Genomic DNA, 19,139 nt, shown 5'->3' on the forward strand with positions numbered 1-19,139 from the left:
AAACTGCAAATTGATGACAATTAGTTAAAATGAAGAGATCATGGCAAACATCCAGATTCCCTCCCGCTATACAGAATTAGGGATCTTGGGGGTTTTCTAAGGGAGAGAAAGATTCTTAAAGCATAGATACCACGTGAGTGTTTCAAGTATGTGACATCTAAGAAAAATAATGAAAAGAAGATGTGCACATTACATGAGAAACAAAAGCTTGCATAATGGTGGAGGAGGCAGCATGAGGAGGAACAAGCTGCTATTGTCTTGCTCACTGATTGTTTTGATGAGATTCTGTGGCCTCAAAGGGAGGTAAGGAAGTTCCCAAGGACAATTCCTCTTTCTTCTTCACCCTAACTTACCTTCACCTGCAGGGAAATTCTCCTAACCCCCCTCCCTTTATTAACCAATGGTTCTCCAGATATGCTACATCCCATTTACCTTTCCTTTTTCATAGGTAAGCATACTGTTTTCCTTTTGCTTACTTGCAAATGGTCATAGTTATGATTGGGAATGTGTTAAGGTAATTCTGTCCCTTTGCAGCAAAGCCACCTCATGCCAGCCCCTTATGAGCGCCAGGTGGCACACACAACGCCCCCCCCCAGACCTCCCCTCCCAGTCCTCTTGCAGGAATAGAAACTGTGTATTTATAACTGATTAAAAAATGAGATGAAAGTCCCCCTATGACATATCGTATTTTCTGGCATATAAGACAACTGGGCATATAAGATGACCCCCAACTTTTCCAGTTAAAATATAGAGTTTGGATATACTTGCCATTTAAGACTACCCCTCTTATAACGCACACCAAATAAAAATTAAAAAACATCAGATTTAATTTCAATATGGTAATTTTAATGCAAATGCTTATGACATGCAGGTACTTAGCAGGAAAACTTGTTGTATACAAAGCCTGCTTGGATTGGTCAGCTCTCCCTTCCTGCCCAGTCTTCCCCATCCCGCTTCTCTCCATCGGTAAAGCGTTTGTGGAGAAGTCATTTTTTGAATAACGGAAGATCCCGTTATTCAAAAAATGGCTTCTCTGTGAACACTTCGTTGATGGAAGAGAAGCGGGACGCCTCAATGACATTTTAGAAGCATGACGCGTATCACACCTTTGTGTGTCAGAAACACTTCAGGAACATTTTGCCCATGGTAAGGCTCCATGTGATAAGGTCCTAAGTCAAATTACATAGTAAATCCCCCCCCCCCGGTCCTGACACACTGGTAATTGTGCTCTTGTGTCCATGTCCTTGTTCTCTTGCAGAGTTTATTTCTGGATTCTCCAGAAAACCTCCTACCCTACTTTTCCATTTGCACTTGTTTTGTGCAGCTTGTCTGAGTACCGCTTACCCCACAATCAAAGCAGTTGAATGAAGAATGAAAGTAAAGGCGTGGCCCCATCCCATACATCTTCAAGGACATCTCTAGGAGGAAGAGCCCCAGAAATATAAATTCTGCATAGTCTGAAAGAAAAAAATCCAATTGCATTAGACACTACCCTTGCTTCTTTTCATCCTTAATTGGAATAAAAATGTATAGTATTGTATGATGTGCCCACAAAGAGCAGGTTTGTGCTGTCAAATTCCTTTGGACAACTCAACAACTGCAAGAGCTGTTGGGAACTAGTTTGTGAGCAGGGAGCTGGTGGCCATCTCTGTAGCTACAGTTTTTATGAAGAATGAAGCAGAGATAAGAGAAATTGCTTCTTCAGCCAAAGTCCTTGCATGGACTGCCTGTTTTCCTCTAAGGCAGGGATAGCAGAGAGACTATCAGTGACCAAAGGCACATTTGCAAATTTCTGGTGGAGGAAGTTCTTGAAATAAATACTGACATTTGTCTGATCTAACCATATCAGTAAATAGCAAAACACTTTCTAAGGAAGAGCACATTTTCAGGATCATTAGACACAGATTATACCTTAACAGTTAAGAAAGCAGACAAAGTATTCTGCTTTTTAAAAGTTAAAATTCATTGGTGTTTGCAATAAAACAAACTAATAGACCACATGAGATAGAAGTTAACCAAGCCTGGGTCTAACCTTTCTTCAACAGCAATAGCAATAGCATTTACGTCTCTGTACTGCTTAATAGTGAACTCAGCACTCTCTAAACCAATTGCCCCCAACAAGCTGGGTACTCATTTTACCAGCCTACTAAAGGATGGAAGGATGAATCAACCTTGGAGTCCTGGGATTAAACTCACAACTTTGTGGCTGCAGTACCAGCATTTAACCACTTTCCATAAACTTCAAATTTCACTGTTAATGGATTTAAATCAGTGTGATTAAATTGCTATTCAATCTTGTATAATAGTATAATCTTGTAATGTCAGTGTCTGGGAGAAGATACATTGGTGATGTTGGCATCTCCCTTACTTTCAGTTTAAAACAAGGCATGTATGGATTGTATACCTTGATTTTAGACCAAAATATGATCCAGGAAGACTCCAAGAAGCACGCCATGCTTCCAAATCAGTCACTGGGGGGAAAACCACTCATTGGGTTGAACATTCATATTGGCTGCATCTGCACTGCAGAAATAATCTAGTCTGACACCACTTTAACTGTCATGGCTCATTGCTATGGATTACTGTGAGATACACTGTGAGCCCTGGTGCACAGTGGTTAAATGCCTGTACTGCAGCCATTCATCGAAACCACAAGGTTGCGAGTTCAAGACCAGCAAAGGGCCCAAGCTCGATTCAGGCTTGCATCTCCCGAGGGCGCTAAAATGAGTACCCAGACTGTTGGGGGCAATTAGTTATTTGCTTACTTGCTGTTCACCGCTATATCTTTGGAATAGGGATATAAATTATTATTATTATTATTATATTTTGCCTTCTCTGTCAGAGAGCTCCGGTGCCACAACACACTACAAATCCCAGACTTCCTTAGCACTGAGCCATGACAAAGTGTATTATTTCCACATGATCTCTCTGCTGTTTCATTCTTCTCACTGCTGCTTCATTTTCACATCATTTTGGCTCACACGGTTTTGTTAACAAGCATCCATGATGATCTCGTGAAAACATGATATAATAAACCAGTTACTAGCTAGAGTGATTCAAATTAAACAGGAGTAAGAGTAAATGCAGCTCGGAGCAGTGAGAAGTAAAGAATTAAAATGCTACAAGGAAGCTGTAACTGACAAATGAAAAATAGCAGGGGAGAAAACCCCCAGTGTGAATACATCTGCGATATATCACTGAAGAGGAGGTGGTCTTGACATTCCTTTCTACTACACATATGATTAAATGGGCAGCTAGAAAGCAGACTTTATCTTTAATCTTATCCATATGTGTGTATATGTGATTTCAGGTCACCTGTCAACTTATAGCAACATCATGAGTGATTCCTAAGCTTTGTTCCTACATTTGTTTTGGATTTCAGCTTCCAGAAGCTCCCAGTCAGGAAGCCAACAGTCAAGAATTATGGGAGCTGACATCCAAATCATCTGAAGGACCAAAGATTGGCAACTACTGTCACAATGTTTTCTTGGGCAAGGAATACTCAAGAGGTGATCTTGCCAATTCCTTCCACTGAAATAAAGCCAACAGCACCTGGTATTTGTTGGTGATCTTCATCCAAGTACTAGTCAGGGCTGACCCTGATGACAGGATCTGATGCTTTTAGAGTATTTAGGCCTTTCATTGGAATATATTTCTGATTAGAACTGTGATCAAAATGAGATTAGCCTCCACAAACAGCAGAAAGATAGGGAATTATCCCTGCCCTTTCCTGGAAGTGACCGAAGCAAGCCACATGATTGTGTTTTCCAAAAGAAGTGTGCCTTTGCTTACATATACAGTTGCTCCAGGCCAGGTCTTGTTGTTCTGTTCTCTGATAATGCTGCAGAAGTGGTACATAAACAACATAGAACCCCACCACTTACAGAGGAGATGAGTGAGCCATGGAGGTTGATTGTGATGGACAATGGCCACACAGGCAGTGTTGAGGGCCACTATGCTCAAGACGAGCCAGTAGAAGACCTGGGATTTCACCATGTGACGAACAGAGATGCGTAAGAGCCGTTCCTTGTGCCGGAAGTATGAAGCTCCATCCAATTTAGCACTCTTGATGCTGGCACGAGCAAGTGGGGTACCTGCGTGGAGATGGAAAAGAGAGATGAAAGATGCAGTACAGACCAATGAGGCATGGGCTTTTTAGAAAAGCAAAGACAGAGATGCAGATATACAAAGTACATCCCTCCTATACATGTGTTTATAAATACAGGGAAAGACCAGTATCCCATGAAGAGCTTGGGCAATATAGATAACTAGATATTAACCAATCCACATGTGTGTATGTGTGTATGTATATGTGAATACTGCAAACTGGCTGCTTGCTTGCTTGTGTGTGTGTGTGTAAGAGAGAGAGAGAGAGAGAGGAAGGGCATCATGTAAACAAATAAGGACAATATTAGTTTTAGAAATCAGTTCTTTCTCATCGCATGTCTATTACCTATTAAAAAAAATAATATTTCGCCTGGACCAAATTTTAAAGTTTGGTGTGTGCATACACATATACAAAAGTTTCCAAACAGTGAATAATAAAGTACACAAAACCACTGGTATAAACATTCAGCCTGGCACACACAGCTAATTTACACTGCTAATTTATTATTTTAAGTTATGCTTTATACTGTAAATCATTTAATTGTATTTTAAGGGGGGTGAGATTGGGGGATATGGACTGTATATTTTAATGTTGTAAGCCACCCCAATTGCATTGCGTAGAGGGGTGGGATAAAAATTAATTTTATTATTATTATTATTATTATTATTATTATTATTATTATTATTATTATTATTAAATAAAAAATAATTTAGCACTTCTACATGACAGGAAGCAGAGTTCTTTTTTTCTTGAAGTAAACTAATGTTGCATGAGATACTAGCCAAAACACAGCCACCTTACATATTTTTATAGGCCCATATTGAAAACTATCTAACCAAGAGAAGTTTAAAAATACACACACCTCAAAATCTATTTTGCCATGCATTTAATGCAAGATCCCCCAACCTGTTTATTATTTGTGTTCATCAAACTGGGTTCAACAATCGCACAACAAACACACTGTATGTATTACTTATTTCAATCAATTAACTCTCTTGTTCCATGGCTCCTTTCCTGTATGACAGCATGTTCTTCTGCCAGCATCGGGCAAATAACAAAAAGTTCTTCTTATCACCTGAAGGATGCATGAGATTAGGATGACAGGGAAGCCATGTAAGTACTTTTCCTAGGATGGCCAGGTGCAAGAGAACACAGCGGCTGCATCTTTAAATGTTGCGCAGAAGATAAAATTCTAGAACACACAGTGTTTTATACCCTTTCATAACAAGCTGCACCTGCCTGAATTCCCTCTACTACAAAGCCACAGAATGTAGCAACATTAGTCAGCTGCAGCAAAAAAACTCAAACAGTACCTGAGAAGATTGATCCATTTATTATAGCATAAGCTTTTGTGGATTATAGTCTGTTTCAACAATTAGATGAAATGTTATACATAGCTGGCAGGTATATATAGGGGAAATAAAAGGGTAGAGAAGTGGGGACAGATGGCAGTGAAATGCAAAAATTATACCCTGTGAGAGTTTCTTTCAAGCTTAAATGTATACAAAACAGGCACAGTCACCATTTGCAATACCAGTAATTGATGACTGATAACATAATTAACTTTGCTCGGCTAAGAAGATTAACAGAAAACATTGTCTTTGCCCATGCACAAATAAATAAATTCAGACTTAATAGTTAATTACAGTTCAACTGTTTCATGCTAGAGTATCCCTTTGTTAACACATCACTACTTCTCCTTGCTCCACATCTGATGCCCTTCTGTCATCCTGCATCCTCACCTTCTTCTGTGCCTCTTCTCTTTCAGATTCATTGCAACACCATGGTTGCACTCCTTCACTGCCTTTCCCAGGTAACCAAAACTTTTGTCCTGCAGGTGCTAAGTAAGCTGCTTTCTACCCCTCATTTCTACTACAAAATACTGATCTTAAACTAAGACCAGTAAATGTTTGGCCCTCCAGATATGAGTGACTATGGCTGCATCCACACTGCAGAAATAATCCAGTCTGATATCACTTTAGCTGCCATGGCTCAATGCTATGGAATTCTGGAAATTGTAGCTTTGTGAGACATTTAGCCTTCTCTGTCAGAAAGCTCTGGTGATAAAACAAACTACAGCTCCCAGAATTCCACAGCAGGGAGGGTCTTAAAACATTGCCATTCTCAGAGCCAGGAAATAACAGGTTACAAATGATGAGTTACTCATAATTAGTTTCTGTTTAACAACAACATCATGGTTACATCTTAGCTGTAGCAATGAGGGATAATTTGACTCCTTTTGCAGTGTAAGTAAAATTGCTTTTACAGTGGCAAGGCTTCAGTAAATAATAAGCAGGTGTGTGAAGTGGCCCAGGTCCAAGCTTCTGCTGTGCTCCATGCTGCTTTTTCTGAGGCTTAGTTAAAAGTAACTGTTAGCAAATATTTTTGAGAAAAGGGAAAGTGGATAGCTATTTTTACAATGCCAGCTTCCCTATTTTTTGAAGTCTTGGAACTATGGTAAAACAACCTAAGCTCTGTTCACAGGGGAGGTCAGTTCTGCTCTTTCTCAATCAATTTGGTTGTTGCTGATTCATGCTTTTTGGCAAAGTATTATTTTGCATTTCAGGTCAGAAAAACAAAAGATACCTCTGAGTGGAGACAAGTTGGGTCAAGGATACCTATAGCCTGTCTGCATCTTACCCACTGAGGAGATATCCACACGCTCATCACTGGAGTCACGATTCATGACTTCTGTGCGGTTTCTTTTAATGGTTGCCCTCCTGAGAACTAGAAAAAGCACAACGGTGAGCATTACAACCCTATGCAGCAATACAGAGGAGCAGTTCCCAACAAACACTCTGGACTGACCAAGCACCAGAGCCTCAGGATGAGCTTATTCATATAAAGACATGGGGCTATGCTGACAGAAACCAGGTTTGGTTCATATCTACCTATTAGTGTTCCCTGAAAGCCATTTTTCCTTTGTGGAAAAGCAAGAACTGTAAATTAGATTCTATTGCAATGTGGGCAAAACTTTTGTTCTGCCCATAACAGTAGTCCAGGAGGAGGTCCTTTCCAAGACTTAACTTCACACTAGGGATATACAATTTCATTTTGGAGCACTACAAAGAAAAAAAAACCAGCAGGTAGAAGAAGCGTTGTCGGATAAATCAATTAAAAGGAATATTGAATTATCAGTATTTTCTTACCTTCTAAAGCTGATGTGCCAGAATTTTTGTTCTCTTCAGCCAGCATGACTTCCTCTACACAAAGATGGATAAAATTAAACCCCTTAGGCATATGTTTGTCACCTCTGTTATAATGAGGTTCCAGCATAGTAAGTAAACAAATGATAAAATAACTGCATAGATCTCATGCCAAGGGAATGTGGGGAAAAGAAGGATCACAGATAATACAGTAAAATGGGACAACTCCAGCATAAGAGGAACACAAACTTATACACTGAGAGTTGCCAGGTCCCAAGAGTATGAAGCTTCAAAGTTTAACCTCATTTTGGGAGTTCTGAACTAAAAAAGTAAAACCATCAGAATCAAGGAGGAAAGCAAACAGCACTAGGACTTCCAAAATCGTTTCCAAAATAAAAAATTGAAGAGCAAAAAAATACATTAAATCAGTTAATGGGTAAACTTTATTCCTTATATAGGGGTTAAGATATGGAAGCCAGCTGTATTTGCTCTGTGTATATGATACTGTAATTTAATGGTATACATTTCATTTTGCTAGCTGTTTATGTCACAACTATTATACATTCAGTGATATATCGGAATTACGATTCATGAGTAACCTTAGTACAAAAAACATTACTAAGGATTCTGTATGGTGTGGTGGGAGGAGTTCAATGGGGGGGGGGGGTGACACCATGAGTTACCGTAGTGGGTGACACCAACCCTAGTGACGTAACTGATTCAACAGGTGCAGTTTTAGAATTTCTTCCAAAGAAATCACAGCAGTTGAAGAAAGTCTGGTAAAATATAAAGCTACATTATGCCATTCCCCATAACACTTTGAAATTTAAACTACTAGTTTGGATTGCTTTTCCCCCCTCCTTTTATCTAAATGTTCCCGTCCCTCCCAAAAGGCTAAAGATGCTCTGCAATAAATAAATAAATAAATTCAAGCCACCTTGAATCCCATTTTGAGAGAACGGCACGATATAAATCCAGTAAATGAATAAATAAATGACTGAATAAGGTGCCTGCTTAGTATCTGCTCCCATCCTTTAGAACTCCCTTCCATAGGAGGCTAAGCTGCCTCCTGTCTGTTTTCCTTTCACCAGCAGGGAAAGACCTTTTTGTTTAAGCGGGCTTTGCATGTGTGATCTGCAAGGTTTCTTATTGGGATCTGTGTTTTATTTATTCTTTTAAATTTTGTCTGCCTTTTAAATGATTTTTATACTGTTTAATTTTGGGAATTTTAACTGTTGTTAAATGTTTATTGTTAAGGTTTTTTAATTGATTCACTTCTGGAGCTGTCTTGGACGCCAATATGGGAGAAAAGTGGCATATAAATCAAATAAATAAATAATCAATAAATGTGTTATTCAAAGATAGACCCAAGGGTATGCCAACCTATTGTTCTTCAGAGAGAAATCAAAACTATGCAGTGCAATTCTGTGCATGTTTAATCAGAAGTAAATTCTACTGAATTCAATGGAACATATTTCTAAGTAAACATGCTGAAGGACCCATGCAAACAATGTTGGGAGAGGGCCACTTAACAAAACAATCTTTCCCTGGATTCCTGGATTAATCTCACAAAATTTTGATCAAACCACTGTTTCTCCCCAGCCTTAGACCAACCTTGGTTATTAAATATGGACACAACTGACATCACAGCAATGATGTGACTACTTCTCTACAAATGAGGAAGTGAGAGAAACATATTAGCATTTTATGTTGCCTTTTAAAAAGGTATATTGTGCACACTCCTTGGAAATTCCAAACATTTTAATGCTCAAGTTGGTTTTTAAATAGCAGCACATTTGAACAAGTTTAAAAAATGCTGTGCGGTGTACTCCTACGCTAGAAATGAACAGCAGACAGGTTCAGCAGTTAAGGAAGTTAGAGGAAAGATTGACATAGGATAGCCAAGTGAAGATATTGATAAACCTCATGCGCTTGTGACGGTTCCATAAAAGTGCGAGTTTTACCAGCTGAAACTACTGGTGTATTACTACAGTTTTGTAGGAGAGTCAAATTGTGAATTTCAAATCTTGATTTGGACACCAGGCTTCAGAGTATAATTGAAATGCGCTACCTGGAAAAAGGTGCACATTCTTCTAGGTATATAATTATGCTTAGAAAATATAATTTCCTTCAGCCTTGCTGCTTGCATTATGGATCGTACAGCATGTGCTCTATGTATTACAAAGGCACCTTGCTTCAGGGCACAAACGGCATGAATGTATGCAGAGGCTTTCAGGCTTTGGCAGCTCTGTGCATATTTAGAGATTCCTGTAAATAGGTTTTTCAGTAGCTTCACACATAACATTGACCTCAAAGACATCAATGCCCTGGCCTGTTTTACCTGCTTTATCTATCCATGCTCGGTAGCCATTCAGCTCCCGCTCAATCTGCTGCTGCCTCCTCAGTTTCATGAAGGCCCGGCGATTTTCCACTCGCTCTCTTTCTTTGGCAAATTCCCTGTAAAGGTAGAATGTCAAGACTACATCAGAGAAGGTTGTACTAATATCCAGCTTATAATATTATGACCGAGGGTCACTGTGACCCAGCCATGGTGCAGGGAGGAAAAGACTGACATAGGTTATGAGAGAAAAACAACATCAGTGATTCTGGTATGAAAAGCCTTAAGATCAAGAGATGGAGGTCAGCTGGGACTGATCGCCAGGTATTTGGATTTATTTATTACTAAGTTTATAGTGCACCTTTTCTCCAGGTTGTGCAACATGGCAAAGGTGGTTTGCTCCTCCTTTTTTATCCTCAAACATCTCTGTGAAGAAGATTAAAGAGATAACTAGTAACTGACCTGAAAGTCTGTCACCTTTGAGGCTGACTGAAAATCTCTACCCAGATATCCCTGATCCTAGTCCAATATTCTGACTTCTACATATCAATGGACTAAGGGGGAAGCAAGTACCTGATCTTTGCTGCCGAGTTCCTGTGTGTGTGTGTGTGTCTGAAGAGCACAAAACTAATTCATTCCTCTTAACAGTAACTGAAAAATGGCTGCTGAATTTCTCTTACACTTTTAGATCCCACTGTTTTCTCTCTGTGCCTTCAAGTCACCTGTTGACTTATGGAAACCCCATTAACTTGATAGAGTTTTCTTAGGCAAGGAAAACTCAGAGGTAATTTTGCCAGTTCCTTCCTCTGAAATATAGCCTAAAGCACCTAGTATTTGTTGGTGGTCTCCCATCCAAGTACCAATTAGAGCTAAACTCGCCTAGCTTCCATGATTAGATGGTATCTGGTGCCTTTCCTTTTTCTGTTATTTTTTGTTAAATTTTGTGGGGGGTCCTTAGGATTGACATGAGAATGGCACAAATGTGGGGAAAAATCCTCTCAAATGCTTCTAAAATGCCTTCATTACCCTTAACAAGTTATAAAAGTAACCAGAAAATGTGACTTGTTGCACAATAAAGTGGCTTTCCTTTTGTGTGTTAAGTTGCTTTTCAAAATTCTGAATCAGTTACTAAGAAAAATAACTTGTCAGAGGTAACAATAGTGTTCAAAATTCAGTACTTCTAGTTTCTTTCTCTCTCTCTCTCTCTCTCTCTCTCTCTCTCTCCACATGTTTGAGCATTTTGGTTGTGTATAAACTACTAGTGTTACAGCTGCACTAAATGCACTTTTTTTTTGGTTTAGGAGTACAGTATGAGGTGCTGAAGGTCTTTACTGCCTGACTCCCTCTTCTTCAATTCATTGTATCCACAGTTGTCAACCTACTTTCTCCTGCCTACTGATATAGGAAAAAGATAGTGCCTTTCCCTATTAACTCATCCTTATATAATGATCGAGATGCATGTTTTTCTATGCTTTCACTTCTCTCCCAGCAACCTTTGCTGACCATAGCTTTCCAAGGACAACATTAAATGGGGTGGACTGCCCAAGTGGGAGGGCTGGAGCTGTTCTTGCAGGCAACCTTGGCAAAAGAAGCAGAAAGAGTAGGAGGATTTTGAAAGCTGCACACTCGAAAGCTGAAAGCTTTGCCTTACAGTCCAGGGGAAGGCAGATAAAAGCAGGCCTTGTGCATAATTCAGAGGGCAGGGCTACAGCCTCCCTGCTGCCCAAACCAAACCTCTCTTGTTTCTCTGATACATACTTAACATTCCACTCATTTACTGTCCACTGACTTTCAGCAAGCAAAAGATCCCTTCTCCTTCCCTCCCCCATATATGAGTGTGCACATGTGCGCACTCACAAATATACACTCACACACAGAGAGGCTGAAATGTTGCTGATGGGGTGGGGGCGTGGATGCATTATTCAAAGGAAATGTATTTTACTGCAGCCTTGCTGCATAGTCACAGGATTTGTGAAGGTTTGGAAGGGTGGGCTGAAGGGAAGACAGGAGAGAGAGCAGGAACCAAATCAAGGTCCCTCTGGTAATACTCTGGGCTCCCTTGGTAACCACATAATTCCCACAAGAAGGATTCTTTATGGATCCCACATAGCACTCTGCTTTCTCTTCCCTGTCACATCTGCAAATCTGACACTCTGGCAGAGAATGAACTGTCAAATAAAAAATAACTCAGATGAATCAAATGAACATGCAGCCCTTTTCTCTTTGCCTGTACAGCTCTGCGAGCTATGTTTACGTACACACACACACAAACACATACACATAGGGTTTTGGTAGATCTGCTGCCACAAAAGCATAGCATGGCCACTTCACATAGACAAGTAGGCCTCCCATATTAAATACTGTATCTATAAAGGTGTGGGGGTTGATAAATTATTATTCCCAACATATTTCACCATTAGCTAGGCTGGCTAGGACTGATTGGAACTGCACCTCCATCATCTCTGCAAATCCAGAGATTGCCCCAATCCTGGGCCCCATTTCCACTGGGCATATAAAGCAATGTATTGGGCTGTGATTCTGACTCGGATTTTTTTCCCCCGAGTCGTATTTGAATCTGGTCCCTCATTTCCATTACGAAAAGGTGCAAACAAACTTGGTGTTTTTTTTTGACCCATGTTCTCATTCCCATTGAAATTTTCTCAGTTGTAATTTGAAGTGGATTTTGTTGCTCCCCGTTCCAACTGCCCTTCCGGAACCTCTTTTTGTAAAAGAAGCTGTCAATCAAGCACCTAAGCACTTGATGTCACAGCCAATCAAGCGCTTAGATGCTTTTCCTCTCTGGGAATGAAAGCAGGAGCCTCCATTCCCCAAAGTCCCTTTGCCTCCCAGGCTCTCCTGTGTCTTCCCAGAGTTTCTCTGGAAATGGGAGAAGGAGCCTCTATTCCCCAAAGTCCCTTTGCCTCCCAAACTGTTCTGTGTCTTCCCAGAATTCCTCTGGGAAAGAGAAAGGAGCCTCCATCCCTCCAAGTTCCTTTGCCTCCCCCATTGCTCCCTGGGCTGTTTGGGGGGCGATCGATCAGGCATGTAAAAAAAAAAAAAAGAAAAAAAATAGTTAAAATGGTGTTCAATGGGTCTCCTCACACATCGATCTATGCATGTGGAGCAGGGGGAGGCTGCAGGGGGGCATAATGTGTTTACTGTATTTGGAGGTCAATGTACCAATTTGCTATGTTTGGACACCCGACAGAGCGCCTAAGCGATCGAAAGCTTAATCACCTTACCCTGCTTCCCACTCCACTGGGGGAAAGGCTATGCGAATGGGGGGAAATGGCGCCGGTAATGCAGGAAAGAGAACAAGCGGGTGACACCCCCAGGCCAGCCCCTTGAGCACTGCTCCTCCCACCCCCAAGTTCCTGAATCAGACAACCTTGTTGTTCCCATTCATTTGCCCCGAATCAGACTCGGGAAGTGCAGGAAAAACCTCTGAAAAAGTACAGTCAAATTAACTCGGATTATCCACCACTGATTTGGGTTTTCCCAGGAAAAATCGATTACATGGGGATCAGATCCAAATTCCAATGGGAACAAAACTGGCGTAATGAGGATCGAAAGTGTGCTCAAATGGGAGCGATGCCCCCATAATCCGAGTCTTGATCCACTTTATAAGCCAGTGGGAATGGGGCCCTGGTTTAAAGATAACCTCAAGCTGTAGTAGGGCAACTGATGCAAAGCAGGCATTGACCTGGTCAGTTTCTTGAATGAAGAAGTGACTAGTGGTCATGTATAAGCCTAAACTAGAAGCATAAAAAGAAAAAGAAAAAGAAAAAGAAAAAAGAAGCATGGTTTAAAAACAACATTAAAAGATTCTTCATACATTACCATCTGCAAATACCAGGTTTTGCAATGAAATCAATACCTATTAGGGAGGTGCAATCAATCTCTGCATTTGAAGTCGTATATGTGTAATATACATGTTTCCAAGAACACATTTTTCTCATCCACACATGGTACTTCAGAAGGCAGTTAACTATCTTAAATGAGCACCTTGAATTTACCAGAAGTGGATTTTTTTTTAACCAGAGCTATCTACACAAAAAGGGGTATGGGACTGTCTAGAACTAAACATATAACTTATAATGGCAGCCCAGTTATTAAGACAAGGTTAGCACCTTGAGCACTGCGCCTCCTGAAGCAGTCGAAAACCCATTCTCAGACAAACTGGGATTGGGCTCAATAAAGACAGTTATTTTCCCTGAAGTCTGGGGAAATAGCCTTGGTTTTTTGTGCATGCAGCTCAAATTCAGAAACCACACTGCCATCATCAGAAGTGTGAGAATGACAAGAGTTTGTAGCAATAGGAGAAGAGCACTCAACACATCTTTAAAAGCCCTGTTTCAGTCACGCATTTACAAAGAGAGATGAATTCCAAGAAAAGATTCGCCTTCTACATGGCCCCTGTCCAGACCCACAAAGGACACTCTCCATCTGTGTTATCTGAAGAACAGCAGCAAATCCAACATTGATTTTTCATATTCCTTTCTAAGAGTATTGTTTACCTATTTATCTAATCTGTGATATTCATGGTGTACTTTCTGAGAGTATGTATCCCTCACCTTCCTTTATACTTAGGATAGAGATGGAGGCCTCATGGTAAACATGAATTGATGCGATCTAGTTCTCAAATCCTACCACTAGGATCACCAGAAAAAACAAGAGCAGCCACTAGGCTGGGGTATGTCATCTGGAGATCTGAGGTGAAGTGTCATCAGTATGTTAATGATATCCCAGCTGTGCTTTCTGTTTCTAACTGTTTGTCAAAAAGAGGCTCAGGAAATGATGTCTAGATATGATCTGGGGATAGATCAGGATGAAGAAGCTGAGACCTAACCAATTCAAGTCAGAAGCATTATGAGTAGGCAAATCAGCTATCTGGACAGAAATTTACAATTGACTTTACATGGAACTGTGCTCTTACTTAGAAGTATGTGCCTGATTTGAGGTTGCTACTGGACCTGACACTGAGGAAGCGTAGTGGTGGCCTGGAGTACCATCTTGAGCTGGTCTTCTAGTGCTGCATCTCCATCTAAAGAGAGTGGACCTTGACTTGGTGATCCATACCTTAGTGACATGCAGGTTGGATTACTGCAATGCAGTCTATCTGGATGCCTTTGAAGATAGTTTGGAAGCTTCAGCTAATGCAAAAGGAGGCCACCCAAGTGCTAGCATATGTTAGGTGGTCAGATAATGCAATGCCTATTTACTGTAGTGCGCCCTGGCTTTATGCGGGAATCCATTCTGGACCACCACCACCCCGCGTAAAGCAAATAGTGCGTATGCTCGAGCCCCATTGAAAATACAGTGGAACCTCGCCAAACGCGAGGGATCCGTTCCGGATCCCGCCGCGTATTTTAATTAATTAATTAATTTGTTTTATTTATATACCGCTATTCCAAAGATCATAGTGGTGAACAGCAAGTAAGCTAATTAGCAAGTAAGCTAATTTGCCCCCAACAGTCTGGGTACTCATTTTAGCGACCTCATTTCCGCGACTAATTTCCGCCTATGCTCGAGCCCCATTGTAAACAATGCGGCTCGTGCACGGCAGCGCGGAGGTGCGCAGGGTGCAATGGGCGCGCGTGTAGCGCAACGGGCACACGCACCCATTCAACTGAATGGGAAGCGCCACCCCTTCCACCCCGCGTGCGCGCCACAGCTTGAGCACGTATGCTCAAGGCCGCGTATGGCGCGCCCGCCTATGGCGAGGTTCCACTGTAATGGGGCTCGTGCATGCGTCATGCATGCCATTCTATTTCCATCGTGCGGCTTTCAGCTTAAGCTGAAAGCCGCATAAAAGGTGCCTGCGTATGATGCGGGCACACTGTATACTGTTTGCCAGTACATTTCTAAATCTAATTTAAAATGTTGGTGTTAATATTTAAAGCCTTACATTATTTAGGGTCAAGTGGCATAAAGGACAACTTTCATTGGTATCGCCTGCACTATGAAATTATTGCACAAGATTGTTCTTGTTTGGTAGTGACACCATACTTCTAAAGTGCAGTGCCATATTCCCAGTCCCAACTTTGTCCTTTAGAGGAACCCTGAAGATATGTCTATTCTCATTAGCTGTTTCACTATTTTTAGTTACTAAGTTGTTAATTGGATTTCACAGTGTTTAAATTTTACACCTTTTGTAACCTGCTATGAGAGGTGACCTATATGCATATTAAAATAAACAGAAAGGGAGAAGGAGAGTTGAAATGTGGGAACTCAGTCAATAAAGAATTTTTTAAATGAGGAAATGGACAAAATAATGGTGTTGAGGAGAAAAATTGAAGCATTTGCTCTGTTACAGCCCCAGAAAAAATAAAAACAAAACTCATGTGCCAAGGTGTAATAAATGAGGAGATCTGATTCAAATACGTTCCAGATATTAGCCAGTGCGTCCAAGGTCCATTTTATTTTGTAAGCAACCAATATTTATAGTTTTTGTGAAGGTTTGGGGCTATGTGGCCATGTTCTAGAAGAGTTTTTGACGTTTCGCCAGCATCTGTGGCTGGCATTTTTATTTAAAGATAGATGCAAAAAATGGGAATAATGATGATGTTGAAAAGACCATAACAAAGACAAGTAGACTGAGCTTATTCACCAAGAGACAGCAAAACAACTGGGTACTGCTATTCATTTGACACAGGACGTTATCACATGGGGGAAATTGGAAGGTCAATGCAGTGTGACCCAGATGCAATCATGCAGATTCATGTTATTGCGCAGGTGGTTATCACATGTAATCGAAGTCAATGCTAGGTCAATTGGAAACCCCATCCAGGGTCCACGGAGAGATGTTTAAATTCAGGGAAATACAGAATTTACAAATCCTGTTCCACCCAAAGTTGTGTTCAATTTAAATTTGCCAGGTATGGAATGCATGTCTCGGTCGCCCTTGGATTGCCTTCTAATTAGACTACAATTCCCAAGCTTGATGAAAATGACATCTGGCTACAAACTGGGCATAGGTAGTTAAGGGCAGCTAGTGGTTTAGTTTGTTCTCAGAAGCTCATTTCCACTGTTCTTTATCCCCCTGGCCTTAGTAGACTACCTGGGCTCTAATCTACACAATTGAGTATTTGATCAGCTTTACTCTCATGAAGAAGGGGAGAAGGAAAAAGAAAGAGGTAGCCATATGCTTCATTTCTCTGATTTTGTATAATAAAAATTTGTTTAAAGACAGGGAGGGTCTCTCACAGTTGTCCTAGCAACATATTCAGAAATGCATATATACACCGACATCTTTCTCAGGTTGGGATGGGATGTTTTTTCTCCCTGTCTCAATCTCTATACAATTATTAACATTATAACATTATAAATGACCAATTATGGATGTATAAATCTATCTTTTTGGCCTTTTCCCATTTCCCCCCATTCTTTCTATCCCATTTGTGCAAGAAAATCCAAATTTTGGCAAATCCTTGTTTTAAAAATGAAACAAAGAAAATTGTCATGCATCTATAGCAACCAAATTCAATAGATGTGCCTCTTGCCAACATGGGGAGGGCCATGTTATGCCTGCTTGCCATGTAACTGTTAAAGCAAAACACCTTCTCAAAAGACAATACAAAGGCAACCTTAATTCAGCATCACAAACATGGCTGAATGATCAGAGGGAAAAAAGCCAGCCAGACTTTTAAGAGCTAAGCACTTAAAGCCCTTTGAATGAATGGACAGAACTGTCAGTTTTGTTCTCTCCCACATTTTAGATCTAAAAGTTCTTCATATATGAATAAATTTGTAAATGTTGGTACACTGTTATAAAAAGCAAGCAAACAAAATTTTCATCCTTTCCTCTGACTAATGCAAAGATTTTACTCATGTATCACATTCATTCGTGAATAAATGATACTTACATAAAGCAAAATAGATTATGCAAGCAGCTCACCACCTAGAATAAGAACTTGGAAAAGTTACTTTTGGGACTAGAAGTTACTAAAATCTCTGCCCAGCATGCTTTGACATAGTGCAGAGGGAGCAGGAGAATATATGTATTGGTATATCTGCCTTTGTAACCCACCACATACAAACTGTCCAGTGGCTCTGGTCTAGCCATTCTTGCTAAAGCAGTCGCCCTCACCAGCTCTTGGCTGCTAGAGGTGCAGTAGTTAGGTTTTTAGCACTCACACAAAGACAACTGATACAAAAAGAAAGAGCAATATATCACCAAAGCCAGGCCTGGAGCTTGCTGTTTTGGCTCTGATTCTATGGGTTCCTTACTCTGCCAAAGCAAATACCAGCTGGCCTGGAGACTCAACAGCATTTCTCACTGTAGTTTTACATCTTCTGTAAATAAAAAGTAAATCTCACTTTGACCAACATTTTGAGGAAGACACCTCAATCTGTTCCACAAATGCCTATAGAGGGTGGCCATGTGTCCTGCTTTGCTGTGGAACACTCATCTGTCTGAAAGGTTGTTGGAGGATAGTTCTCAGCTACTTTTATTTGAATAGCTTCTCAGTCAAAGTCTGTGTAATGTTTGCAGCAGATCCATTCCTTGTTCCATCTACAAGTCTTGTTGTGCCAGATCTATCAACTCCATGTCCCTCAGAAATACATTCTGTAAGGATTAACCATCATGTTCAAGGCTATCTCAATAACTACACTATGGCCTGTTACAGACTGTCAAAATAAAGCTGCTTCACGTCTCTTTGGAGGTATGCTATTTAAATGATGCATGGGTCCTAAGAGTCCGGAGGTCGCGCCAAAGCCACACTCCATGCCTAAGCACCAGAGTGCAGCTTTAGTGCAGCTTCTGGATTCTTAGGACCCATGCATCATTTAAACAGCATACCTCCAAAAGACCCAAAGCAGCTTTATTTTGGCAGTCTATAACAGGCCTATATAAAAGAACCTTATATATGGAACCTAGAATCAGCCTATTTATTTATTCACATTGTTATGTTCCATTTATGTGGTTTTATTTCCCACATAAGTTGAGTGTGAGCAGATGGGATGCAATGTTTGTAGCAGAACCATTCCTTGATCAAGTCAAGTTTGTTTGAATGTCCTGGACTACATACCAGTACCACCCCAGGTTTTATATTATGAGTCTGGAAAAGCTAGAACAATTGGCATGTCATCTTGCATAGAGATGAAAGTACAGAACAATATCTACATCTTTTAAGTGTCTGAAAATACCACAGTTTTACACTTGAGAACTCTTTCCTCTAAACAGTCTTGTTTAAACAACCATAAGAAGCAGGGAAGGGGCCTTAAAGGAGCCCATATTGAGTTAGCACCTATACAGCAGGTTGTCATAGATCAAATACCACAATCTTCCTGACTATTGTGAGATGTACTGCGTTTCTGTTTAAATTATAGCAAATTATTCTAAATGTGTTTCTGTACATATAAATTAGCCAAAGTTTCTAAGTTATTGGCTTGAGACTATAAGTAGCTAAGTATCAAAGCCAGAGGCATGCTAGGAGGAACTAAGGGTTCTAAGAATGTACAAAGTGACTTTCCAAATTCTGAAAGGAACACGTCCATATTATTTGAAAATATCTGTGTTCTTTTTGTCTTTTTCTAAAAAAAA

General features: G+C 40.5%; 1 protein-coding gene across 1 annotated transcript in view; it reads right to left on the minus strand.

Annotated features, from left to right (window-relative positions):
* The window catches only part of CACNA1E (calcium voltage-gated channel subunit alpha1 E), a 378,294-nt gene that overhangs the window by 126,443 nt on the left and 232,712 nt on the right, over nt 1–19,139 (minus strand). Inside the window, 5 exon segments of the mRNA XM_042461588.1 lie at nt 1,345–1,457; nt 3,885–4,094; nt 6,749–6,835; nt 7,258–7,311; nt 9,596–9,711. Coding sequence (XP_042317522.1) covers nt 1,345–1,457; nt 3,885–4,094; nt 6,749–6,835; nt 7,258–7,311; nt 9,596–9,711 — 580 coding nt within the window.

Source organism: Sceloporus undulatus, chromosome 4, assembly GCF_019175285.1.
Source record: "Sceloporus undulatus isolate JIND9_A2432 ecotype Alabama chromosome 4, SceUnd_v1.1, whole genome shotgun sequence".
In the NCBI taxonomy this organism is placed as follows: Eukaryota; Metazoa; Chordata; class Lepidosauria; order Squamata; family Phrynosomatidae; genus Sceloporus; species Sceloporus undulatus.